The sequence below is a fragment of the Vipera ursinii genome (assembly GCF_947247035.1).
Source record: "Vipera ursinii genome assembly, chromosome: 1".
NCBI lineage: Eukaryota > Metazoa > Chordata > Lepidosauria > Squamata > Viperidae > Vipera > Vipera ursinii.
This window is the reverse complement of record NC_139512.1, coordinates 340,115,307-340,141,769: the sequence shown is the minus strand read 5'-3', so window position 1 is coordinate 340,141,769 and position 26,463 is coordinate 340,115,307. Positions and strand designations below refer to the sequence as shown.

Genomic DNA, 26,463 nt, shown 5'->3' with positions numbered 1-26,463 from the left:
GTATTCAACACTGTTTGTTTGTACAGTGGTGCCTTGATACTCAACTGCTTTGAAACTCATCAAATGTGGTACTCAATGCATTTTGACACAAAACTTTTGTCCTGGTACTCATTGCTTGCACAAGCTAGAGTTGGTGTCAGCTGCCTTGTGACTCACTTACATTATTCCTTATGGGAAAAATTTGGTTTGTTTTTGGTACTCATTGTGCCTTCCAAAACCAATTAACAATGAGTACCAAGGTATAACTGTAAAGTAAAAAAAATATGAGCATTCTTTCAAGTATCAGGCTTAGATACAGTCAGTATTAATATTTTCTTCATTCCACTCTGCAGAATATCTCTCATTTCCATAGAAATGTAATTATACACTCCTCACAATTTTTTTATTCGAAGTAGAATTTTTTTTATCATAGTTGCAGCTTATCCCACTTTACAGTAATATCATATGTTTGCCAAGATTATGCAAAGATGCCAGATCTGTTAAACAAAATAATGCCCATGACTGTGCCTGGGAGGAAATTCTCATGGTTTCACAAGAAACCTTCCATAGTTCATGTATAGCTTCTTTTGAACTGGAAACATCATAGAAACTGGGATCTTCTGTATGTGGAGCATGACTTTCATGAATATAGTCCTTACCAGAACCAGCTGGCTACACTTCTTCATGTGATCTATACCAAATTTATCTAAAATAGATTTTTAAAATTAATTATAAGTCATGTATAAAATAATCAGGGGTTTAAGCCGAGATGCTCAGATGACAAGAACAGAGATATTCCCATCCATGGGCAATAATTTTTTAAAAAATATCCTAACAACTTTCTTGCTAGCCAAATATTAAGGAAACAACAGTTTTATCAATAGCACAATAAAACCAATCCTAAACTGTCCAGTGCCTCAAACAATCAATCAATGGAAAATTTCCATCATTATAAAATTGGTCAGATGCAGAAAGGAGATACAACTTGAAGCTATGAAGGCCATAGTCATCACCCAAAGTTAATGCACAAATTAAGTTTCAGCATTAAACAGCAGAGAGATTGTTGTCACTTGATCCCACCAGATTGCCACAAGACAGAGAATGGTCCCTTTCTTCAGTTGGATCCAAGCTTCTCAGGATCTCCATTTTTTTTTATTACTTGGAAGAGACTCCCTTCTCAGGGAAACCACTGTTACGGTTGCATAGTCCAACAACTGCAATTACCTACTAGACTCAGCCTACATGAATTTGACAAACATCTTCTGATTTTGAGGCAGCTCCCACAGACGGAAACCCTGGTGCTTGGTGGGCACCCAGGTCACCTGTCTTCACAGGCACCCAGGAATTAGCAGCAACAAGATGAGAAACAGGTGGTAGTCCTGCTGGTGAATGGGAATGGTTCTGGATACACAATTCTCCCATAGCACCACCAGTAGGAGGCAGTGCAGGATTCTGAAAAGATGATGGTCCAGGTGCTGGAATTTGTGCGTTAGGATACTGCATGTGCATGGCAAGCAACGGAGGAGGGGGGCTGTGATAGTTCTGAGTGGGATAAGAACCTGGCACTGGATTTAACCTGAAAGAGACAGAAGAGAGATGTGTTAATACAGGGGTCTCCAACCTTTCTGGATTGGCGGCCCGGTGGGAGAGGGAGGGGCAGGCGCCTTACGCGTGCATGGGCCAACTTGAATGTGGCTACACACACATGCGCATGAACAGGCTGCGAGCACGCACGCTATGTAAATGGGGCTGCGAGCATGTGTGCGAGGATCTCAATGACACTGGTGCTTGTGTGAGGCTTGTGCTGCCGCCAGGCTTGCACCGATGCCACTATCAGCACGAGGATCAGGCCAGTGCTGCCCCGTGAGACTTGCGCCACAGTCTGCAGCAAAGCTGCCACCAGCGCGAGGCTCACGCCGCCGTCCACCTGGCACTTGCAGCACTGCTGCCGCCTGTGCAAGGTTAGTGGCAATGCCGCTGCCTGTGTGGCACCCTACCGCCCATGTACCGTTAGCAGCACTGCTAGCACCCACGCAAGATTTGTGGTAACGCTGCCACTCACATGGCACTAGCGGTGCTGCCACCACCTGTGCAACACTCATGGCAATGTGGCACGAAGGGGGGGGATTGAGCTACTCAAGCGGCCCAGTGACCAATAGGCCACGGCCCATTAGTGGGCTGCGGCCTATAGGTGGGGATCTCTGTGTTAATAGACTCAATTCACGAGGAACACATGCAAAGTGACCTGCCCAGGTTATTATTATTATGAAGGCAGGAGTTACACAGATCCCATGGGAATTATATATTTTTGTTAATTTTTATCCCATCTTTTAATAAATAACTCAAGATGCCAAACATATATAATACTCCCACCTATTTTCCCAACAAGTATCCTCCGAGATCAATTTCAGCCTTTCTAATATGTAAAGAACAAATGCTACGTTAACCAGGGTACTCTTTCTTAAAGCTCATGTATTCCTGTTCTGGGAACAAATTGAGAAATGAATACTCAGTTCCTGCTAACAGCTCTCCTGGACCTGGAGATCTAAAGGAAAGCATATCTAAAGAACGGTTGCTGGGATTGGGTGTGTCTACTTTAATGAAAAGAAGGACTAAGGGTGACATGATAGCAGTGTTCCAGTATCTAGAGCCTTGGTGGAGCAGTGGGCTAATGCCTCCTTAAGTAACACCAGCTGCCTGCAATTAGTGCAGGTTTGCATCCCACCAGGCTCAAGGTTGACTCAGCCTTCCATCCTTCCGAGGTAGGTAAAATGAGGACCCAGATTGTTGGGGGCAATTAAGCTGACTTTGTAATAATGCCGCTTGCAGGGGTGTGTGAAAGCCCTAATGAGCAGGCATAGACATAGAATGAAGGCTACTGCTAAGCTTGTAAGCCGCCCTGAGTCTTCGGAGAAGGGCGGGATATAAATGGAATTAAAATAAATAAATAAATCTCAGGGGTTGCCACAAAGAAGAGGGAGACAAGCTATTCTCCAAAGCACCTGAAGGCAGGACAAGAAGCCATGGATGGAAACTAGTCAAGGAGAGAAGCAACCTTGAACTAAGGAGAAACTTCCTGACAGTTAGAACAATTAATCAGTGGAACAACCTGCCTCCAGTAGTTGTGAATGCTCCAACACTGGAAGTTTTTAAGAAGTGATAGGACAACAATTTGTCTGAAATGGTATAGGGTTTCCTGCCTGAGCAGGGGGTTGGACTAGAAGACCTCCAAGGTCTCTTCCAAATCTGTTATTTTATTCTATTCTACTTTATTTATCCTCCTGGGAGAAAGGAAAGCATCAATTGCTTTTCATACAAGAAAGCTGTCAAAGAAAAGTCAGCCTAACCTGACTGAATGCTAATTTATGGTTTACAATTAATTTCTGTACCCAAAGTCTCCTTTTTTGGAGGAGATTTAATATTTATTATTAAATTTAATTTTAATAAATATTAATAAATTAATAACATGACAGAAGCAGACAAGGAAATCATTTTTATGACAAAGGCACAGTCATAAATCAAGCTACTTCCTGAAATTCAGATAAACTGTTATATAAGGGTTTTTTTTTCTTTCCAAAGCTTTTAACATTATTAGTGTTTTCTTGCATAGCATTGCCTTTTATGATTTCACTTCATTTGGGCAAAAAAAGAGAGCTTGCTACTCAAAATAATGCATCCCTGCAATCTTCGTAAATAATTCTACAGTCCTTTTTGACATTCTTATACTATAGAGCAGGGGTGTCAAACTGCCGGCCCGCGGGCTGGTTGCATCATGCAGAGGGGCCCACCCTAGCTCCAGCAATGCAAAAAAAGTTGCGATACGTCGCAGCACATCATGCGACACGACAAGTTTGACACCCATGCTCTATAGTATCCTTAACTAAAAGACTTATTATAGTTGACCTCTATTTTTCTAGTCCCATATGTTACTGACTAAAGATGCTCACAAATCTTCTTTGGTCAATAATATTCCTAGCCTGAATTTTCAAAGGTAACGTTTCCACTATCTACTTTAGCTACAGAAAAACTAAGATCCGAGCTACTACTAATCGTGATACTTTTCCTTAAGGATCGTTAATGTTCAATAGAGCTGCACCATTTTCCCCAACTTTCTGAAATTTTATGTATACCTGGACCCATACTTTTAGTAGAACTTATTTCTTTGTAATTCTTAGACACATAACACAAATTTACAAAACAAAACATTATACCTAAGAGGAAAACGTATGTCAAAACTATGTGTTAAGATTAAAACTGTCAATATTTAATGGCTAAGATTTCTGCTTACTTGAAGGATCATTCACAAGATACATTTCGGTTTGGAGAAGATGGATAGATTATATTCAGAAAAAATATGGGACTAATAAGTTCCATTTAGCTTATGAGTAAATTTTAGATTGTTACAATTTTAAAAAAAAAATATAAGTTGGATATTTTAGACTGTTTGTAATTATGTTATAGGCGGGTTAAAGTGTATTATGTATTTGGTTATTTATATAGTTGATTAATGTTAGTTAGATTATGATTACTATATATTTGTAACCCTGTAACCAGCTTTGGGAAGTGGGGGAGGGGGAGGGGGGTTTAGGGGATGGGATAATATTGTAACCTTTATAAAACTTTTCAATAAAAAAAACTGTCAATATTTAACATTAACACATTCAACAGAATGTACCTTTATCTCAGATATACATCTTTTATATAGTGAGGCTACAACTTCTCTTATTTACAAGCTCATATGAAAGATAATATTGATCTAAATGTAGGATTAAAAACAGAATTATTTTTGAACTGCATAAATTTACCAAGTCATCAAATTTTAAATTCTGTGAAGTTACTGAAACTTTGAGAAATAGTGCTATTAGTAGAAAATTAAACAGTAAGCATTATGATAACTAGCAGACTTACTTTCGGTTCTGGAAAGCGCTTCTTTCTGCCAGGGATCCTGGAACATATTTTACCCAGGGAATTCTTTTCAACAGCCGGAAAGGGAACTTCTGATCTAAACAAGAGGCTGTTGATTCAGAGAAATCAAAAGCAAAGCAGTAACCATAACCATCTAAAATTTAGTAGTTAAGGAGAGCCAGAAAAAGGATGTGAAAGAAGGCATTTTTAAGCCTGGTCTTCTGAATATATTTTTTCTGAGATTCCTTTCAAGTGTTCAGAAACTTCAATGGAAGCTCTGGGAGTTCTAATAAGCACAGAACACCAATATTATATTTTCTTCACTTCCTTACATATTGTATTTTTTGAACTGCACTAAAATACAGTTCAAGAAAGGAAGGTCTCAAGAATGTAAAGTGGCTGACTTGCTACTTACGCTTAGTGTAATTTGCTACCTTTGCAATTTTAGGTAGGGTTTGGGGGTAATCTATTTAGTCCATTCAAGCAATAGTTAAAGCAGTCTGGATATATCTGGAAAACCCCAAAATGGAAAAGATTGTTGAAGGGTTAATATAATAAATCATTAAAGAAAATAAGCTTCCAGTGTATCTGTGCCATTTATAAGGCAGACGCTCATCTATCCTAAACATTTTACAAGTATTCTTTAGATCTGGAAGATGCAACTTGGTAAGTTAAAAGTTATGCAATTCATTATAAAAAGATACATATATTCCCAATTAAGAGGCCACAGAGATTTGCTAGGAAAGAAGAACTTGGGAAAATCCAGGCCAGGCAAAGCAGCAACCAGGGCACAAGTGTCATGCGGAAGTTCACTCCAAAGAGCACTGTTCTCCTCATCTGAGAACGAACAACTGATGCAGCCAGCATGGCAAAAGCCACAGGAATGAATCCTTCAGCATCTGTCATCTTCAACACGCCAGAAGCCATAGTCCTGAGTACAAGGTAGAGTAGAGCTAACGAAACCGCAAAGGCCAGAGTGAGGAAGGAGTGCTTCACAGTCCCCACCATCTTCTCAAAGCTGCCAGCAAAGTACCAGATGATAACAGCACCGCATACCAAGGAGATTACATCCTCATAAACAAAGATGTAGGTCACCAACCTATAAACTGCAAAAAGAGCCAAGTTGGCAAATAAATAATAGACAAGAAGCTGACACTCTGAAATCATTCCAAATGTATTCATAACTTTGGAAGAATGCTGCTAACTCCAAAGAAGAGGGGAACTGAAAGGCTGGGATAGGGTTAAAGCAGGGTGGAGAGCTTCATTAAATCAAAAGTCCAGAATCAGAAGAACGCCGGGTTTACTGAAGTAATTTTTTTTATCTAGTAGCCGCCCATCTCACCAAAAACTACTCTGGGCAGTGGGCAAGCTAAAACAGTTTTAGCTGCCAAGACTGCAGGAGGCAAGCAAGAGAATGTGCAAGGCCGTCCTGGGAAGGGCAAGCGGCAAAGGAGAAATGGGGGTAGCCTTTTTGGCAGCACCTCAGCCACGGCGTGCAGTCAGACTCGCTCGCCAGGCTGCCAACTCCAAGTGCTTAGCTAGCAGGCAGTTTGTTAGTCCGAAGGAGCTGCCCCAGGTCCCAGGCTACACACTGGGAGTGAGCCCTGCCTGCTCCGTCTGCTGCCTCCGCTTGCCTTCAATGCCAGCGTAATGCTGCTTTATCTGTGTATTCCGATAGCAGATATTTTGGCTACAGCCTGGGACCTCGGCGAGATACAAAGCAGTTGGTTGGAACCTGCAAGAAGACGTAGGTCCAAAAGGTCTGCAGCGTTAAAGCTCCCCCTCCCGAGAAGCGCAAGTCCCCCCCCCTCTCTCTCTCTCACACACACACACAAACACACTGACTGGGGGAAGAGGACTGGCAGCCCAAGGGCAGATGAGCGCCAGTGGAGACCCAGCCATATAAGAATGTCCGTGGTGTGTTAGCCATGGTGGGGTGCCTGCGATCCAGAGCCTTGGTGGAGCAGTGGGCTAATGCCTCCTTAAGTAACACCAGCTGCCTGCAATTAGTGCAGGTTCGCATCCCACCAGGCTCAAGGTTGACTCAGCCTTCCATCCTTCCGAGGTAGGTAAAATGAGGACCCAGATTGTTGGGGGCAATTAAGCTGACTTTGTAATAATGCCGCTGGTGTGTGTGTGAAAGCCCTAATAAGCAGGCATATACATAGAATGAAGGCTACTGCTAAGCTTGTAAGCCGCCCTGAGTCTTCGGAGAAGGGTGGGATATAAATGGAATTAAAATAAAAAAATAAAAATAAATCTTAAGGCAGCCGTGTTCATTTGTCCCATTCCGTTTGGACCAGTTCCTCTTCCTCTTGATCCCCGCGAGAGCAAGATAGAAAAAATTGTGTGTGTGGGTGCGTGCAGACACTTGGACCGGATTAATGAATGAATGGGCAGAAAGAGAGCGAGGGATAGGGAGAGAGGGAGAGAGAGAGAGAGGAAGGGAGGGAGAGAGGGAGGGAGAGGGAAGGAGAGAGAGAGGGAGGGAAAGAATATGAATATATGTGGTCCTTACTGGACCTTTAGTAAAGAACGTTTAATGAAATAGTTTGATATTTTAATTAAGAGATGAGGTATGGAGGTAATTATGTTGTATTTAAAGATGGTAGATAAGCTACTAAAATTATTTTTACCTGTTGGGATGAAGGAGAAAGGTTTTCTTTCTTTCCCCCGCAATTTTTTTTCTTTTCTATTTTTCTATTTGTAGTTTTTATAGTTTGCACCGGCTTTTTATTTCATAAATATGAGGAAGACTCAAATAGACATTGAGTATTTTATTTGAAAGTAACCTTCGACCCAGCGTTTTTTGGGGGGAGTTCAAAATGTTTTTGTTGCATGCAGAAATAAAAATTTGTTTTCTTTGTAGCAGTTCATTGATTTCATAAATGCAACACACTATAGTTTTTTTTTATACATAGCATAAAGGTAAAAAACAATATATGCAATATTATCTTCAAAAGGGTTTTGTGGCTCCCAGTGTTTTCTTTTCTGTGGGAAACGGGTTCAAGTGTTTAAGGTTGCCGACCCCTTGGTCTAGACCTACCTTCCATTTGCTCCTGCTTTGCCAACCATCAAGAAACCTAAGCTCAAAATGTAATAGAGAAGGAAGAACTCTGCTATGTAAGATTCCTCCGGAAGGCAGCTGCCTAGATGAATTTTATTAACCCCAGGAAAAAGCAAGGAATGACTGTGGAAATTAAAGATGAGGACAGTCCAGCAGAGATTAGGAGAAAGGGCCAGACTGTCTCCTGGTCTGGCCTGATAGGGGTATATGGGTTTTTTATTGGTTTTTATTATTTTATCATTGTTGTATTTTAATTGGGCATTGGTTTAATTTTCTTTTAATTTTTGTACTGCTATTTATATATGCCCTGTGAACCGCCCTGAGTCCCTTAGGGAGAAGGGCGGTATAGAAATCTCAATAAAATAAATAAATAAAATAAATAAAATAAGTCTTGGAAGAAATCAGTCTTTGCTAGGATTTTTTTAAATTTATAAAATTTACAGACCACCCATCTTACGTCAAGATAATTTTGGGCAGCTTTCATGCCTAAATTAAATAAATGCTGAAAAGCAATAGAATGACTCCTGTAACGGCCCCAGGACCTCTTTCCAACATAAATCAGCCAATGTCCTCCGTGAAGTACGAAAAACAGAGCCTTCTCGTCTTTGTCGTAAATGCTATGGTAGCCTGCTCCTTCCCATGGAAGATCCATTTCCATCTCCCTTGCATTTCACACTCTCCTCTCCCTCCCCCCCCCCAGCTTTCTGAAAAGACTCCACAGGGGAGAATGTAACAGCCGCTACCAGAGGAAGGCAGGAAAAGAGGGAAATGGTATAGGGTTTCCTGCCTGAGCAGGGGGTTGGACTAGATGACCTCCAAGGTCCCTTCCAACTTTATTTTTATTATTATTATTATTATTATTATTATTATTATTATTATTATTATTATTATTATTATTATTATTATTATTATTATTTATTATCCCTCGAGCTCACCCTGCCCTTCCTGCACCGCCGCCGGCCGCAGCAAAAACCCCGACAGAATGTCGTCGGGCAGGCCATTACTTCTGATCCGCTGCAACAGGCCCAGCCCGGAGACCAACAACGTGAGCAAAATCGTCAGGCAAGTAGCCACGGGAAACTTTTCCATGCTCTCCCGCCTTCACCCTGCCCACCCGACTTTCGGATCGTCCGGGTTACCGAGCTTCCCGAATTCTGCTTCCGGGTTAGGTCATAACCAATCGAGCCAAGAACTCAGACAGACAGGAAGGCCCGCCTTCCCGCTGAACGAACTCGGCGGGGTTTGGCCAGGTGAGGTTGTATTCCCCCCCCCGCCTGTCCCGAAAAGCAAAGCCGTTCTCCGTTGCCGTCGTAGCCGAACACCCAAGGGCAGGGGTAGGCAACCTCGGCTCTTTTATGACTCATGGACTTCAACTCCCAGAATTCCTGAGCCAGCCAAGCTGGCTCAGGAATTCTGGGAGTTGAAGTCCATGAGTCATAAAAGAGCCGAGGTTGCCTACCCCTGCCCAAGGGTCTTCAAACTTGGCCCTTTTATGATTTGTGGACTTCAACTCCCAGAATTCCTCAGCCAGCGTGTCTGGCTGAGGAATTCTGGGAGTTGAAGTCCACAAGTCATAAAAGGGCCAAGTTTGAAGACCCCTGGCCCTAACCTAAATGTTCTTTCAAATAACAGCTGTGGAAAGGAGGCGGAGCCAACTTAGGCTCCAAACCACAGATAGGACGACTGCAGTGGAACCACCCATTTGTGCTGGGTTGAACCTGAGAGCTGGATTCTGCATATAGGTAGTCTTTGACTTACAATAGTTCATTTAGTGACTGTTCAAAGTTACAACGGCACTGGAAAAAAGTAACTTACGATCATTTTTCACACTGACAACTGTGATCAAAATTCAGATGCTTGGCAAATGGTTCATAACCATTGCTGTGTCCCAAGGTCATTTGATCACTTTTTGCAATCTTCTGGCAAGCAAAGTCAATGGGGAAGCCAGATTCACTTAACAACCATGTTACTAACTTATCAATTGTAGTGATTCACTTGACAACTGTGGTAAGAGAGTTTGTAAAATGAGGCAAAACTCACTTAAATGTCTCATTTAACAACAGAAATTTTGCTCAATTGGGGTTATAAGGACTACCTGTGTTGTAGTAGTTCAAGGTACAGGCAAATAGCCGACAATTCTGGAAGCTAAAGCGAGGGAGTTCCTTGAGAGGCATGACTATCTTAGCATAATATGTACTGTATAATAAAATTCATCAACTATAGCCTTTTTTTTGACATGACACCAACATGGAAATGGTTTTATTATTGCCTTTGCTGGGATTTTAGATTTTTATTTCCCAGATTAGTCTGAGATGTTCTGGCTGTCTTCTTTAAAGTGTTCATCACTATATCCAGAGTTGCTTAGATGAAAATTAGGCTAAATGGCTTGGTACAACTGCTTATATTCCCATATGTTGCTTTGAGATTATAACAATGATAATATTTTAAACCTGTATCCATTAATTAATTGAGGTTTGTTTGCTTGTGTGCATTCAAGTTAGTCTTAACTTCTGGCAACTACTTAGACAGGTCACTGCAATTTTATTGGCATGGTTTTTCAAAACTGGTTTGTCATTCCTTGGTTCCTAGGGCAGAGAGAGAGAGTGACTGGGCCAAGACCACTCAACTGGCTTTGGGCCTAAAGCAGGATTAGAACTCACAATCGCCTGGTTTCTTGTCTAGTGCCATAAGTACTACATCAGACTGGCTCTCTTAATCTGTTTACCAAGTGTACTTTGAAAAATAATCTGAAACTTCTATAAGAGTGAATTAACTGAATTAAAATTCTATAATTCTGTGATTAGTATCCGAGCTGGCTGAGCTTTTAAAGACTGATCAGAGCTGAAAAGAAGTACCAGGTAGATTCACAAACTGGTCAAACCATGTTGATGCTTGCTTGACTCTAACTTAGTGTATTGGAGAATAAATCTGCTGTTCAAATAATTAAATGTCATGATTTAATGTTATATTTGAACAAAATATATCTCAAATCTTGGGCTGTTGTTTAAAATAATTTATTGGTTGTGTATAAGGCAGATTGCAACTGCATATACATCTAAGCAGAGCCAAAGCTTCCAGTGATTCTCAGCTTTTCTAAGAGCCATTGGATATAAAAAGATGTTATATTTCTTTAGAAATGGCATGAGCTATGGTTATTCAATCTCTTGAACTGTGTCAAATATGTTGAAAATGTTCGGTTTTTAAAAATGCCGAAGAACAGAAATAGACATAAAAATTATTTACAGAACCTATAGACATTTATATTATTGAGCTGTGCAAGAGTTACAAATTATATTCTAACTATTTTCTACATGATATGAAAACTGCAACAATAACTTTTATAGACTAAATATTGCAAATTAGGAAAGGCATTCACAACAGAAGACTTTAGGGGATGGTGCTTATCTCCGTTTCTAAGCGAGGGAGCCAGCGTTGTCCAAAGACATTTCCATGGTGATGTGGCCAGCACGATTATACATGGAGGTGCACAGAATGCTGTTACCTTCCCATCAAAGTGGTACCTATTTATCTTCTCACATTTGTGTGCTGTCAAACTGTTAGGTGAGCAGTACTTGGGCAAGGACAGGAGCTCACTCCATTGTGCAGCGCTTGGGTCTGAGTGTAGAAACTTAGTTGACTTGGTAGGTAATTAGAAGTATCTAATTGAATTCTGCACCAGAATTAGTTTCAGACAGGGAACAAAACCAGCACAAACTCACTCTGGGAAGCTGTTTCATTTCCCCAACTGTCTTGCAATTACTAGAAAAGAGAATCATCCCTGCAGTTGAGTTATATTTCTGAGATTCTCTTTCAGAGTGTTTAAAGACAATTTTATACCCCAGCTGTTTATAAGGGATGGAGGTACACTTCTAAAGGACAAGCAAAACAGGTCCTGGCCCTATATTTTTCAGCATCTGCTTGATATGTAGAATTTTAGAAAAAAATAAACTCAATCTAGTTTTCTTTCAAGACACCAAAATTAAATCAGAGGGCTTAAAAAAATATTGGCACAACAGAAAAAGGTTTTGTCCCTAGCATCTACAGAAAAATTGCATTATGTACTCATAAAACAAAGTGACTTCTTGAGAAGCAAATCTGTTCATCTTCTTGCTTTACCAGGTGAGTATCCCTGCCAGATGGACTGGACGGTCATTTTGATTGCACGAAACCACAATATATTTCCACCTGCTGTCTTCTGCCTTGTATTTGCAATCTTTTCCATATTCCTGAGAAAGTCTGCAACTTGTCACACGAAATTTCATGATACTCTTCTTATATTCCAAATTTTGGATCATGTATGGTTTCCCTGTCACACAGGTGTGGTCAATAAGCTTCTCAGGGGCATGGATGAATGTGTTCAGCCGTTTGCATCCATTCCTAGTCAAAGCAATCCTTCTATTTTGCATCTCACTGTTGCATCTGTTGTGGTCTATGTTATCCAGAAATGTCATATGTTTCCTTTGAAAGGCTTGTGGGCTCTGAGAGTGAGAAATGTTGATAACAGAGATGGAGATAAAGAACAGAATCATCATAGATACTCCATTTGAAGCCATTTTCTTTGGTTGGATCTAAAGTTTTAAAAACAGTGAAACTTTAAAAAAATGCAAGGCAAATTTACATGTTGACCTGATTACCTATTTATTCCTGTTTTCCAGATAGTTATCATTTAGAGTTCCATAAATTTGTAGAGAACATCACAGGATGGAATTACACTTCGTACTGAACGTACTGAAGTTCACACGATGCATTAAATTGCTTTAAGATGAATACACATATCACATACAATTCTTGAACTTCGGAAGTGGCTCTTTGGTTCTGCATACACTCTTATTCAAATTTAGAACTTACCACTATTCAGAATTTGAATTAAATTTACATTAAATTGATTTTACATTGAAAAAGTAAGAAGTAACACATGAAATCTGAGAAAAGGACATCTAATTAAATATCTTTACACTACTTCAATTCATTATACTTGTTCATGTCTTCAAACCTTGTTTCTGCCATGTCTTATTCCAAGACTCAAACTACTGTCACTTAGAATCCTGATCTTGTACTTTCTTAACCAGCCTGAATCAACCAAGTGAATAAATTTATCCTGGAGAAAATAATTTAATCATGTCCTCAAATAGCTTACTAGGGCAACCTTAAATTTATAGTAGTATAATCCAAAGTCTACAACAGTGTAGTATTGTAATTGTGCCTCCACCAATAAATAAAATGCTTCTAGCATTTGAAAGGGTTCAATAGTCATGGCACGTTGAACATCGGAAAATAAAAACATATTGGCTAGAAAAATATTCATTGAATTTAGATTAAAAAAGAGATAATATACAAAAGAAATCTGAGAAAAGGACATCTAACTAAAAATATTATTTTAGACAAAAATATTCATTTAATCTTTTTCATTGGGATCCTGAATGACTCTAGGATACACACCCACATTTTATTGCAGGATCTTCTTGTCCTGATAGAATGTGAGTCATCATAGCTGTGAGGACTTTTGTTTCAAAAACAGAAAGAAGAAAATGCCACTCACAGAGGGGAAAAAAGGGGTCCCACTGCATTTTGAGAAAACATTTTACCGTCTTTTAGGTCAGATTAATTCATCTGATTTTGATTATATCAGCTATTTATCATTTAATTTTGAATAAAATTGTACTTACAATTTTACTTTCTCCAGTGGCAGCTCCTGACTTAGCACCAACTTTCACTGTCTCTTGGACTACTGATCTAGAATAGTCTGCTGACAAAGAGAGTAGCTACGCCCCAGCTTAAATTTGTTTTTCTCCCAACTGGCATTTCTTTCTTTGTTGGAACATGTCTTCTTTTCAAACTTGAACATTTAGGCTGTTCTGTAATTTCTGGAGCACTCCTGATTGGACCTTCTTTAGGCAGCAGTAAGAGGCATTTTGGGAATTTTGGAAGTCGATTGTGGCCTCCCTCTCATAAGAGGGAATAAGAAGGGTGCTGATGGCAGCAGCAGAGGAGGGACCTCTTTGGTTAATGGTTTTGGTGCTGACATTTACAGCTAACAGTGCCAGTTCAGAAAATGGCTGCCACATGGGTACAGCCAGTGTCAGGTGCAAGAAATCAGTAGCCAGGATAGAGTTCCAAAGCACTATAAGTTTACTTCATGCTACCTATTCACAAAACTCTGAACTACTAATGGTCAAGGCAAATTTGTGCCAGATAAGAGTCAGTGGACTTCAAGAGGGGGGGGGCTGGACTTAGGCCTGTTACTGGCACGTAAATACTCCAAACTAATGATGTGTTTGACCCCACGCTAGGGCTCAGCTTGGTCATCTACATCCAGGAATAAAATAATGATTTAGGATAATCAGTCAAATTCCCTTCCATAATTCTACTGATTACTGTTATTTTTTTTCAGGGCAGATGAATCATCCATCATTTTATATTCTAAGCTTGTCTAGCGAGCCCATGTGATGCTCAAAGGCATTTTTATAAAGATGGTAGAGGATGAGGAGTTCAGTTATAACAGTATTTTAATATGGCATTTTTTCTCTTTGCCCCTCTCGATCTCAGCCATATCTCAGTCCTCAACCTACCATATGTCTTAATGTCCATTCACAGTTACAACTATCCCCCCTAAATCTATTTACAGCCTGTTTTTGAAGTTACAACGGCTGCCTCCCCCCCATCACATGATTGCATGTGGGGCGCTTGGTATCTGGCTGACCTTTATAGCTGTTTGTAGCATTTTTTTTATTTTAATTCCATTTATATCCCGCCCTTCTCCGAAGACTCAGGGCGGCTTACAAGCTTAGCAGTAGCCTTCATTCTATGTATATGCCTGCTTATTAGGGCTTTCACACACACCCCCAAGCGGCATTATTACAAAGTCAGCTTATTGCCCCCAACAATCTGGGTCCTCATTTTACCTACCTCGGAAGGATGGAAGGCTGAGTCAACCTTGAGCCTGGTGGGATGCGAACCTGCACTAATTGCAGGCAGCTGGTGTTACTTAAGGAGGCATTAGCCCACTGCTCCACCAAGGCTATATTGCAGTCACATGACTGTGATTTTGCCTGTTTCTGGCATTTACTTTCAGTTTTCAGCAAAAAATGCTCATTGGAGAAAATTGATTTGTTTAATGACCACAGACCTCACTTAACGACCATCACAAAAATGATGAAAAATCAGGTCTAATCAGATGATGCCTCAACTTATGACTGCAATGACTTACAACTACAATTCTGGGCTCAGTTATGATCTTAGGTTGAGGACCACCTGTAAAATCTCATGTCTGAAACCCTTTTGCCCACTATGGACATAATAGGTCTAATATTCTTATGATTATCACAAGAGTAAATAAATTAGAGGTAACTGTCAACCATCGATCCATAACTCTCAGCCATTTAGCAAGGGTAAAAAATGCAAAACAGTCAAAATAAGCAGATATAATTGATTAGTGTGCAAAACCAGAGTTTTTTTTTAACTATCAGAAATGTTGGTGTTATGCGCTCCTGGCCACTTTCCTTCATGACCAGAGACCAGCTCGCCTGACCAATAACCAGCCAAGACACAGTGAAGGCCTTTTGTTTCGTTTATTGCAATAAGCGGGGAGAGAAGCTATCAAAACTTGGTTCTCTCCAAAGTTTCAACCCAAAATATTCCCATTTTTATATATCCCTGGCCCCGGCTGCACATCCCTCCTCTTTCCCCATTGGCTGAGGTACTATGAGGTTACACTCTTTCCGACCACCTCCTACATATTTCCTGCTACATACTAAATCATACATCCCATGTAGATTAAAATTAAGAGATAATTTATGCAAGGTGTGTCAGTTAATATTAATCAACTAATTGCACATGCGCAGTTGCTTGAGTTCTAGCCCCCTTTTTATGACCTTTTAGAAAAAATAGTTTCTTTCCTGTTTTGCTACTTATCTTCTCTTACAGATGTATTGATAGCTTGTCTTCTTCCTTTCCTACTCTTAAGGCCCAACTAATTTTTGCCTACGTGTTTCACTTAGCATCCTTTCTTTGTGTTCTCCTTTCCTGGTTCTCATCTCCATTCACCTAGTAAATTTCCACTGCAGCATATTCAGTTTTAAATTTCTCTTTCAATATTAAATTTTTTGAAGACCTTTCATTTACTTCTATCATTGGAAAGTTTTAATATGTGGACTAAGTGATTATAAATTGCATTGAATTATAATTTTAAAGAAAATTTTTATGATGTTTCATAGGCATTGTCAAAAATATATAAAGGAGTTTTAAATGTATGATGGAAATGCAACTGCAATTCCAAGGGTATATTTACATTTATCATCTCTGGTGGACTTATGATAAAGAAATACTGGGACCAGATATTTACTTTAGAAGATTCTTAAATATAAAATTGAAACCAGATGTTTTTCTTTTAGATTTGAAGGACTAAAACTTTTAAAGAAAATTTGTGGCTTTGTTATCATAAATTTTGCCAGTAGTGAGAATATTATATGCACAAAGATGGAACGACACACACACACACACACACTAATTCCCATTATGAAATAGTGGATGGTAAAGAGATGGCAAAACTGTTTTAACCAAAGAGCAGTGGTGGGATTCAGCTGGTTTGCACCACTTCAACAGAACTGGTAGCTAATTTTTTGTTACCCAGGCCCAGAATGGACTTCCGGAAGCGGCATCAACACAGAAAACCGATTGTTCACATATTTGAATCCCACCATTGCCAAAGAGAATTATCTTTGTTTCTGTTTGGAAATTGCTTCTGGACTTTTCCTCAAAACTCTTGAAAATAAAACTTTGATTTTAGATTTTGATAATTAGACTGGTTTTGTTATATGTACAAATAGCTTGAAATATTGTGCAATGTAAAGGAAGAGGTTGAGGTTGTAATTCTTTTCTATTTTACTGCACTGAAAAAAGTTGGAAGTCATTTCCCTATCTTTGTATTTTTCTTTTTCTCTTACTTTTCCACTTTTTTCTGTTTTCATCTCATAATTAAACTTAATAAAATCTGTATTTAAATAAAGAAATGTAAGAAAGTTTGGCAAGAATCAAAGAGTTGTAATCATACTAGAAACTTCAGGCAACTTCTTGTTGAACTCTGCCCAGGGAAGATATTGCAAATCACAATGCACCACTTTTATTTCTTAATCTTTATATATCTTATTTATGGGTCCAGGCACTGATTCAGAGACCAATAAGTTTTCTTGAAACTAGATGAAAAGGAAAAATACAATCTTATATGATCTAAATATCTTATATTTTTATGGTGGTGTTGCTATTGTTAGATGCTCAGAGTTACCAGGTGAAGCCATATAAATTGCATAAATAAATAGTTTTAAAAACAGCTTTCATCTTGAATCCCAAGTTCTTTACATAATAAAATCTTGGATTTTGTAACTAAAGCTTCTGGGTAGGAATCCCATGAATTTTCCTGCAAAATCTGGAAAAGTATATCACCCTCATCTCCCTCCTAAGCACCTGAAATGATTATTATTTATTAAATTTATTTGCAATTCTGGGCGTCTTACAAAGTTAAAACCAATAAAAAACAACTATATGTATAGCAATAAAATTATAAGTAATGGTAAAAAAACGGGGCAGGAACAAGGTGAACACTGCTAGGGAATTCTGGGATTTACAATCCACACATCTTAAGGTTTTGCGACAGAGCAGGGCTAGGCAACCTTGGCTCTTTTATGACTCGTGGACTTCAACTCCCAGAATTCCTGAGTCATAAAAGAGCCAAGGTTGCCTACCCCAAACGATCCCTCAGTTATTGTGAGGATCAGTATTCGGCGGACAGAGCCTTGTTTATTACGTTAAATTATTTGGAGGAAAGGCATGATATAAATGTAATAAATAAATGAATTCATTTTGCCTGAAAGAATTATTTAGGCTACGATAGGATATTTCTTTATAGCCAGATGTCCTCACGCTCCTCTTTAATGGTCACAGTGGTACAGCCCATTTGGGAACAGGGACTCTTTCTACTGCCGGTATTACCGTACTTTTCTCTTCCCGCATCCCGCAAATTAGTCGGATGAATTCCAATTTCCTACTTTACTTCCCCCCTTTCTTTCTGCAGGCACTGTTCAAAGTGGTATATTCCGCCTGCTCTGATTGGCTGCGTCGCTCCGCAGTCGAAGCGACGGCGGCGTCGACTCCGCTACTGCCGCCAGAGTCAGTCAGCCTGCTGGCAGAGGAGGCGGTAGATACAGTGTGTCGCTTGGGGGGCTTTTTGCTTTTCCCCGCTGCTGGTTTGCCCGTTGGGGTTGGTGACCGGGATGGCGTCGGGTAGGTTTATTTCCTCCCCCTTCTCCCCTTGTTGGGCGAAAGAGGAAAAGAGGCCTGTCACTAGAGGGGCTGAAAAGAGGCGGGAGAGGGCGTGGTGTATGCAGGAGGCGGGAGAGCCCTAGCGGGACCGTTCTGGCCGTCGCCATCTTAGAGGCTAGTGCGCCTGTGCTCGCGGTCCACCACTATCCCTCCCTCAGCCTTGTCATCTCCGTCCAGGTCTTCTCGGTGTTAAGTTAGGCTTGATCAGTGGCCGACTCATTTTTTTGTATTGTTCGTCCTTCCTTTTCCCTCCGAACTTGAACCCGTGCCCGTGTATTAAATTTGCAAAAGAATGCTGTGTACTCTTTTATTTTCCAAGTAAATTAACACAAGTGGTAAGATAACTCAGTTTTAAGAATACGAAAAAGCCTCTCTGGGCCAGACCAAAATCTTACCTGCTCCATTAACCTACAGCAGGGGTCTTCAAACTTGGCCCTTTTATGACTTGTGGACTTCAAGTCCCAGAATTCCTCAGCCAGCAAAGCTGGCTGAGGAATTCTGTGACTTGAAGTCCACAAGTCATAAAAGGGCCAAGTTTGAAGACCCCTGACCTACAGAGACCAATCTGACATGGCTGGGAAACTCGCAGGCCAGGACACCAATGAAATAAGCCTTCAATTCTGTGTGCCTCTTCACCCTCACCAGACCTCGCAAATAATACACTGTTCACCTGAAGGCTTTGTATTTAGTTATTGTACTTTCTCTTAAAAAAATAGTGTGCTGTAGTTAATATAGGATGGAAAGAACTAATTCAATAAGTTAATTCATGAAGTTTTCAGGCACTCTTGGGCCAGTTGTTTTCTTAGCTTAATATACCTTATAGAGTTGCTGTGAAGGTACTTCTTTTATTATACAGTTAATAAAAATGAAAGAACTACCCTGTCAAGCTCTATGGAAAGTGTAATTTTGTAGGATATGAATATTAGTAGTCTTAGAAAAAAAATGTCCTTTACAATGTTGGGGGGGGCGGGGCTGGTAAGAAAAATGGTAGAAAAAGGTAAAAAAAATACTTTGAATGTAAGGGTACAGTATGGGAAAATGCAGAGGGTTACAAGTGTAAGCATGTGAAGCATAGAAACCACAAGTTTGCCAAGCTATTTTTCATTTTATTTTTGTTTTAGTTTCTTTTTAATAATAAAAAAATTAAATGGGAAATAGATATAATTCCCAAAGAAATGTCAGCATTACTTTAAAAGAGTACTTCTCAGCCCTATGTGGGCCGTATAAGCATTCCTAGATAATGAACTATGTACAGGTGCACTGTAGTTATTAAGATGACATCTATATGCCTCTTTCCCCAATCCCAGATATGTAAGCTAAAGTAGTAAGGAAAAATCTCAGGTTAACGGGGTGTTTTGTGATAAATGTAACAAAGTACAACTAGCAGGCTCCCAGTATGAGCTATTCTATAAGGTTATCCACAGTTTGCAAGTGACACAAAGAGATTGTAACGAATAGAGAGGAGATTATTTACTAGACCAATTTATAAGGGGGACTTCTCATCTTCCTCCTGAAACAAGTGTGTGTGAATACTACATCCTGAAATTTTGCTCAATAATAGCCTTGCGGATTGACAGATAAAACTTAGCTCCAAATTGTCCTATCTCCTTTCATAACCCAGCAGACCCTGGATCTCCTGTTCCCTGTTCAGTATGTTAAGCCAGAGGTCCCCAACCTTTTGGGCACCAGGGACTGATTCTGTGGAGAGAGGTTTTTCTGCAGGCCGGAGGGTGCACGGTTTTGTGTGCTGCCTGCGTCCCACAAATGGGGCTTTGCTTGTTTGTGCGGACTGGTTGCTGGCATGCCGTGGCCTGGTACTGGTCCACAGACCGGGAGTTGGAGACCCCTGCGTTAAGCACTACACTTCTTGACCATGAAGAAAAAGGTTTCCAAGGTTTGAGAGTAAGGCCTGTTTTGCCATATCTGAAAAATCTTCGAAGTCCTCAAAAAGGATTTATAGACAGATTTTAATGATCAGAGGGCAAATTTTTGCCAAGGCAATCTTCAAGATAGCGTTTTAAGGCATACTACTTTATTAGTATAAAATAAAAGACCCTCTTACATATGTATTTTATATGTGTATTTTCAGGAATAGCATGAACCTTTCTGATAATAAAAAGATTCACATAATAAAGGCGAGAGGTCATGTTAACTAATGCCTAAGCCTATCTTTATCTGATAAAAGCTCCACATTTAGGGAGTTAAAATTAGCAAAAAACTTTGAGGCAACTTTCTTTTTAAAGAAACCGGTATACTTGTGACCAATTATCTTCTGCAGGTCAGGGGGTGTGTTTTTTGCCCATTTTTGTTCTTTCTTTTCTTTGGTTTGCCTTCCATCACATTTCATTTAAAGAATCCTTAGCTTACTTGCTGTTTTTTGAATTGTAGTTGAGATCACCAGCTAAAGGTAAAGTGTCCAAGTTTATCTCACATTTTGGTGGCTAATGAACTACATTTTCTATTATGGCTGTGTTTTTTATGCTTTGATAGCTTAAGTAACCCCTTCATGGATTACTGCCTTGTCGTGGCAAAGGGGCTTGCGTAATTCAATGAAGCTATGAGCTATGCCGTGCAGGGCCACTCAAGACGGAAAGGTCATAGCAGAGAGTTCTGACAAAACGTGATCCACTGGAGAAGGAAATGGCAAACCACTCCAGTATCTTTGCCATGAAAACCCTATGGACAGTACCAAAAGGCAAAACGATATGACGCTGGAAGATGAGCCCCTCAGGTCGGAAGGCGTCCAATATGCTACTGGGGAAGAGCAGAGGGCTACTGCTAGTAGCGCCAGAAAGAATGAAGCGACTGGGCCAAAGCCGAAAGGACGCTCAGCTGTGGATATGTCTGGTCGTGAAAGGAAAGTCCGATGCTGTAAAGATTCTTTCTCCATAGGAACCTGGAATGTAAGATCCATGAATCAAGGAAAGCTAGACGTGATCAAACAAGAGATGACAAGACTAAACATCGACATCTTAGGTATCAGCGAACTAAAATGGACAGGAATGGGTGAATTTAATTCAGATGACCATCAGGTATACTACTGCGGGCAAGAATCCCTCAGAGGAAATGGAGTAGCCTTCATAGTCAATAAAAAAGTAGGAAAAGCAATACTGGTATACAACCCTCAAAATGACAGAATGATCTCAGTTCGAATCCAAGGCAAACCATTCAATATCACAGTAGTCCAAGTCTATGCCCCAACCACCAGTGCTGAAGAGGATGAAATTGACCAGTTCTATGAAGCCCTACAGCACCTTATAGAACTAACACCCAAAAATGATGTCCTTATCATCATGGGAGATTGGAATGCTAAAGTAGGAAGCCAAAAGATAACTGGAATAACAGGTAAGTTTGGCCTTGGAGTACAAAATGAAGCAGGGCACAGGCTGATAGAATTTTGTCAAGAGAATACGATGGTCATAGCAAACACTCTTTTCCAACAACCCAAGAGACGGCTTTACACATGGACATCACCAGACGGTCAACACAGAAATCAGATTGACTATATGCTCTGCAGCCAAAGATGGAGAAGCTCTATACAGTCAGTAAAAACAAGAACAGGAGCTGACTGTGGCTCAGACCATGAGCTTCTTGTTGCAAAGTTTAGGCTTAAATTAAAGTAGGGAAAAGCACTAGGCCAGTCAGGTATGAATTAAATCATATCCCTGTTGAATATACAGTAGAGGTGACAAATAGATTTAAGGAATTAGATCTGATAGACAGAGTGCCTGAAGAACTATGGACAGAGGTTCGCAACATTGTACAACAGGTAGCAACCAAAACCATCCCAAAGAAAAAGAAATGCAAGAAAGTAAAATGGCTGTCTGAGGAAGCTTTGCAAATAGCTGAGGAAAGGAGGGAAGCGAAAGGCAAGGGAGAAAAAGAAAGATATGCCCAATTAAATGCAGAATTCCAAAGAATAGCTAGAAGAGATAAGAATGCCTTCTTAAATGAACAATGCAAAGAAATAGAAAAAAACAATAGAATAGGGAGGACCAGAGATCTTTTCAAGAAAATTGGAGAGATGAAGGGAACGTTTCATGCAAAAATGGGCATGATAAAGGACCAAAATGGCAGGGACCTAACAGAGGCAGAAGACATTAAGAAGAGGTGGCAAAATTACACAGAAGAACTATACAAGAATGAGCTTAATGTCCCTGATAATCACAATGAGGTGGTCACTGAGCTCGAGCCAGACATCCTAGAATGTGAAGTGAAGTGGGCCTTAGAAAAGCTGAGCAACAACAAAGCTAGTGGAGGTGACAGTATTCCAGCTGAGCTATTCAAAATCTTAAAAGACGATGCAGTAAAAGTGCTACACTCAATTTGCCAGCAAATTTGGCAAACTCAACAGTGGCCACAGGATTGGAAAAGATCAGTTTAGATTCCAATTCCAAAGAAAGGCAGTGCCAAAGAATGTTCAAACTATCGCACCATTGCACTCATTTCTCATACTAGTAAAGTTATGCTTAAAATTCTACAAGCTAGACTCCAGCAGTATGTGGATCGAGAACTACCAGAAGTACAGGCAGGATTTCGAAGAGGCAGAGGAACTAGAGATCAAATTGCTAACATACGCTGGATCATGGAGAAAGCTAGAGAGTTCCGGAAAAACATCTACTTCTGCTTCATTGACTATGCTAAAACCTTTGATTGTGTGGATCATAACAAACTGTGGCAAGTCCTTAAAGAGATGGGAGTACCAGACCATCTTATTTGTCTCTTGAGAAACCTATATGCAGGCCAAGAAGCAACAGTGAGAACTGGACACGGAACCACTGATTGGTTCAAAATTGGGAAAGGAGTCCGGCAAGGCTGTATACTGTCGCCTTGCCTATTTAACTTATATGCAGAGCACATCATGAGAAAGGCAGGGCTAGATGAATCAAAAGTTGGAATTAAGATTGCTGGAAGAAACATCAACAACCTAAGATATGCAGATGATACCACTCTAATGGCAGAAAGTGAAGAGGAACTAAAGAGCCACTTGTTGCGAGTGAAGAAGGAGAGTGCAAAACCTGGGTTGAAACTAAACATTAAGAAAACCAAGATCATGGCATCTGGCCCTCTCAATTCCTGGCAAATAGATGGGGAAGAAATGGAGGTAGTGACAGATTTTATTTTCCTGGGCTCCAAGATCACTGCAGATGGGGACTGTAGCCAAGAAATTAAAAGACGCTTGCTCCTGGGGAGGAAAGCCATGGCAAATCTAGACAGCACACTAAAAAGCAGAGACATCACCCTGTCAACAAAAGTGCATATAGTCAAGGCTATGGTCTTCCCAGTTGCAATGTATGGCAGTGAAAGCTGGACCATAAGAAAGGCTGAGCGCCAAAGAATTGAAGCCTTTGAACTATGGTGCTGGAGAAGACTCCTGCGAGTCCCTTGGACTGCAAGGCGATCAAACCGGTCAGTCTTAGAGGAGATCAACCCTGACTGCTCTTTAGAAGGCCAGATCCTGAAGCTAAAACTCAAATACTTTGGCCACCTAATGAGAAGGAAGGACTCACTGGAGAAGAGCCTAATGCTGGGAAAGATTGAGGGCAATAGAAGAAGGGGACGACAGAGAATGAGATGGCTGGATGGAGTCACTGAAGCAGTAGGTGTGAGCTTAAATGGACTCCAGAAGATGGTAGAGGACAGAAAGGCCTGGAGGAACATTGTCCATAGGGTGGCGATAGGTCGGACACGACTTCGCAACTAACAACAACAAGCTTAAGTAGTGGCTTTCATATGTGAGTAAAGCTACCATTGCAAATCTTGCTGTTCTACAATTGCGTCAGTCCTCTGATTTGGGTGTATTTAAACTTATTGTCTTTTAAATTTATTATAAGAATTTACATAATGTAAGAAAAATGCTTTTGATGCTAATTGCAGAAGAGATTAAGGAATGAAAGTAAGCATCTGCAGCATGCATATATGTATGTGGCCCCTTCCACATGATCATAGCATGCTTTATTGTCAGGCTTTGAAATAAAGTAAATTTACTGTGGGAGTTGGGTAAAACTAATATTGGTCTTAGAAATAAAGTACAGGTTTCCACATAACCAGATCCCATTACACAGAATTCACTTGTGTGATATATACAGTTGATTGTGTTGGTGGTGACTGACTAGTTTTAAGTACCAAGTAGTATCCCAGAGGAACTATTTATAGTAATGGATGCAGCATACCTCATTCACTGTGTCTAAAAATCACACTTGATCCAAGTACTAATCCATCCCCAGTTACTGACTGGAAAATAAAAAAAAATCCTCAGTTAATCAATTATCAAATATTTTGAACTTTGGCCTTGTATGGTGTGTTCTTTCTGTCATTACTAAAATGTGTTTGTATTCAGTTACACTGAAATTCTTATGTGTATCCTTTTGGATTAACTGGATGTTCATCCATATTGATTTTAAAAGAAGTCTTAAAGATCTTTAGAATATGTTCTAAAAAAATCACATACAAAAATTATGTTCATTATATTAGAGCAACACCTTCGCTTTGGCTCATTTCTTATGGCACAGAAACAGTTCCCTGCTCTCAAACCCCAAGACCATCTAGTTCAGTATTCTGTTCACACAGTGGCCAAGTACCTGTACAGGGAAGCTGACAAGTCTCCCAGCAGATGGCCTTCAGAGACAGTGACATTGCCATCAAAGCTAATAGTCATTGATCCCCATGACTTTCATGAATTTGTTCAATGATGTTTTTAAGGACAAGCTGGTAGCTAGCACATCTCATGAAAGCAAATTCCAAAGTTGAATGATATATATTGTGTTTAAAAAAATAATTTATTTTATCCTGATTCTTCCAGGATTTAATTTTGTTAGGTAACCTTTGTTTAAAATATTTTGGTAAGGGTTAAATAGCTGTCCCTTGTCCATGCCATGCATATATGTAGTCCTTGACTTACAACCACAATTGGGACCAGAATTTCCATTGCTAAGCAAGATGGTTATTAAAGTGAGTCATGCCTGATTTTACAACCTTTTTGCCACAGTTAAGTGAATCATGGCAGTTATTAAGTGAATCTGGTTTCTCCCATTGACTTTGCTTGTACAAAGCTATCTGGGAAGGTCTCAAATAGTATGACCCTGGGATGCTGCAACTTTCATAAATACATGCTGGTTGCCAAGCACCCAAATTTTGGTCATGTGACCGTAGGGAGCTGTGGCAGTTTAAGTGCAAGAACTGGATGTATGACCCTTTTTTAGTTTGGTAGTAATTTTGAATGGTTGCTAAACGAATCGTTGTTAAGTCAAGGATTACCTGTAATTTTATACACCTCAATCTCTTTTCATTGATCTCCTTTCTAGACTAAAATACCCCAAATGTCACAAGCTTTCATAGCTAAACTCTTCCAGCCTCTTAATCATCTTAATTTGCCTCCATTGAACCATCTCTAGCTTGGCTGTATTCTTTTTGAGTCATGGCAACCAGGACTGCATACAATATTTCAGATGAGGTCCCACCATTGGTTATTATAATATTGGGACCTCTATTTTCAATGCCATTTCTAATTATCCCTTATCTGCACTAAGCATTTTTTATAGTGGATGCACAGTTATAAGTTCGTTGGTTTTCTACTTCATTTAACACTGTTACTCCAGAGTGAGAGGAGGATCTCTTCTTCAACCTATTCCCACCCCCTAATTTGTATATTTCACATCATTTAATAGTTTGCACAATAAAACCAACTTATAGAGTACTTTTCCCCAGGATAGAACCAGAAACTGATGGGATATGTTTTGTGCTTTTAGTAGTGATTATTGTAATGCTTGCTATTTTGAAACAGTTATCACTTTTTGGTGTACAAGTGTCTGTGATTCCTGTCTTGGGGACCTTAAAACATTATTTGCTCTATTTAAAATCAACACACATCCTGGTTAATTTTAATCAAGTGTATGCTATATTTTCTTTGATGTTCTTAATCAGTCTATTTATTAAATTTATATGGGTGCTCAATTCACAGGAGGGTTACAACATTATAAATCCACAACATAGAATCTGATCCCAACCCCATGGTAGCAGCAACACAATCAAATCAACCACTTGATCAACTCCTGTCTTCATTTGTAGTCTCCAGGCCTCCTGAAAAAGCCACATCTTCAGGGCCCTTGGGATAGTCCTCTGTATCTATAGAAATGAAGATCTGCTTTCCAAGCAGGATTACCCTTTCCTATTTACTTTCATTTGCACAGATTTCAAGA

The 26,463-nt window shown here is 39.9% G+C and overlaps 2 protein-coding genes across 3 annotated transcripts in view; one reads left to right on the top strand and one right to left on the bottom strand.

The window, feature by feature from the left end:
• Window positions 1-376: 376 nt before the first annotated feature.
• Window positions 377-9,078, bottom strand: RHBDD2 (rhomboid domain containing 2). Of its 2 annotated transcripts, none has more exons than XM_083351624.1 (4): window positions 8,887-9,078; window positions 5,589-5,990; window positions 4,888-5,038; window positions 377-1,555 (listed from the first exon to the last, which is right to left on the bottom strand). In XM_083351624.1, the coding sequence occupies exons 1-4, from the start codon at window positions 9,038-9,040 to the stop codon at window positions 1,213-1,215; spliced, it is 1,050 nt and encodes a 349-aa protein (XP_083207750.1). In that variant the 5' UTR covers window positions 9,041-9,078; the 3' UTR covers window positions 377-1,212. The 2 variants fall into 2 exon arrangements, with proteins under 2 accessions (XP_083207750.1, XP_083207751.1); XM_083351625.1 differs by having other exon boundaries at window positions 8,956-9,074.
• Window positions 9,079-18,087: 9,009 nt separating this feature from the next.
• The window catches only part of TAF15 (TATA-box binding protein associated factor 15), a 33,121-nt gene continuing 24,745 nt past the window's right edge, over window positions 18,088-26,463 (top strand). The window contains exon 1 of the mRNA XM_083374463.1: window positions 18,088-18,226. Coding sequence (XP_083230589.1) covers window positions 18,217-18,226 — 10 coding nt within the window. The 5' untranslated portion in view covers window positions 18,088-18,216. The remainder of the gene's footprint in view (window positions 18,227-26,463) is intronic.

Excerpts from the sequence above, each read along its gene's own strand:
- RHBDD2 (XM_083351624.1), bottom strand. The coding sequence starts at position 9,040 with ATGGAAAAGTTTCCCGTGGCTACTTGCCTGACGATTTTGCTCACGTTG. Across the intron at positions 5,991-8,886 it reads GGCGGTGCAGGAAGGGCAGG|TTTATAGGTTGGTGACCTAC; the intron begins GTGAGCTCGAGG and ends CTCTTTTTGCAG. Across the intron at positions 5,039-5,588 it reads CCTCTTAATTGGGAATATAT|ATGGTTATGGTTACTGCTTT; the intron begins GTATCTTTTTAT and ends ACTAAATTTTAG.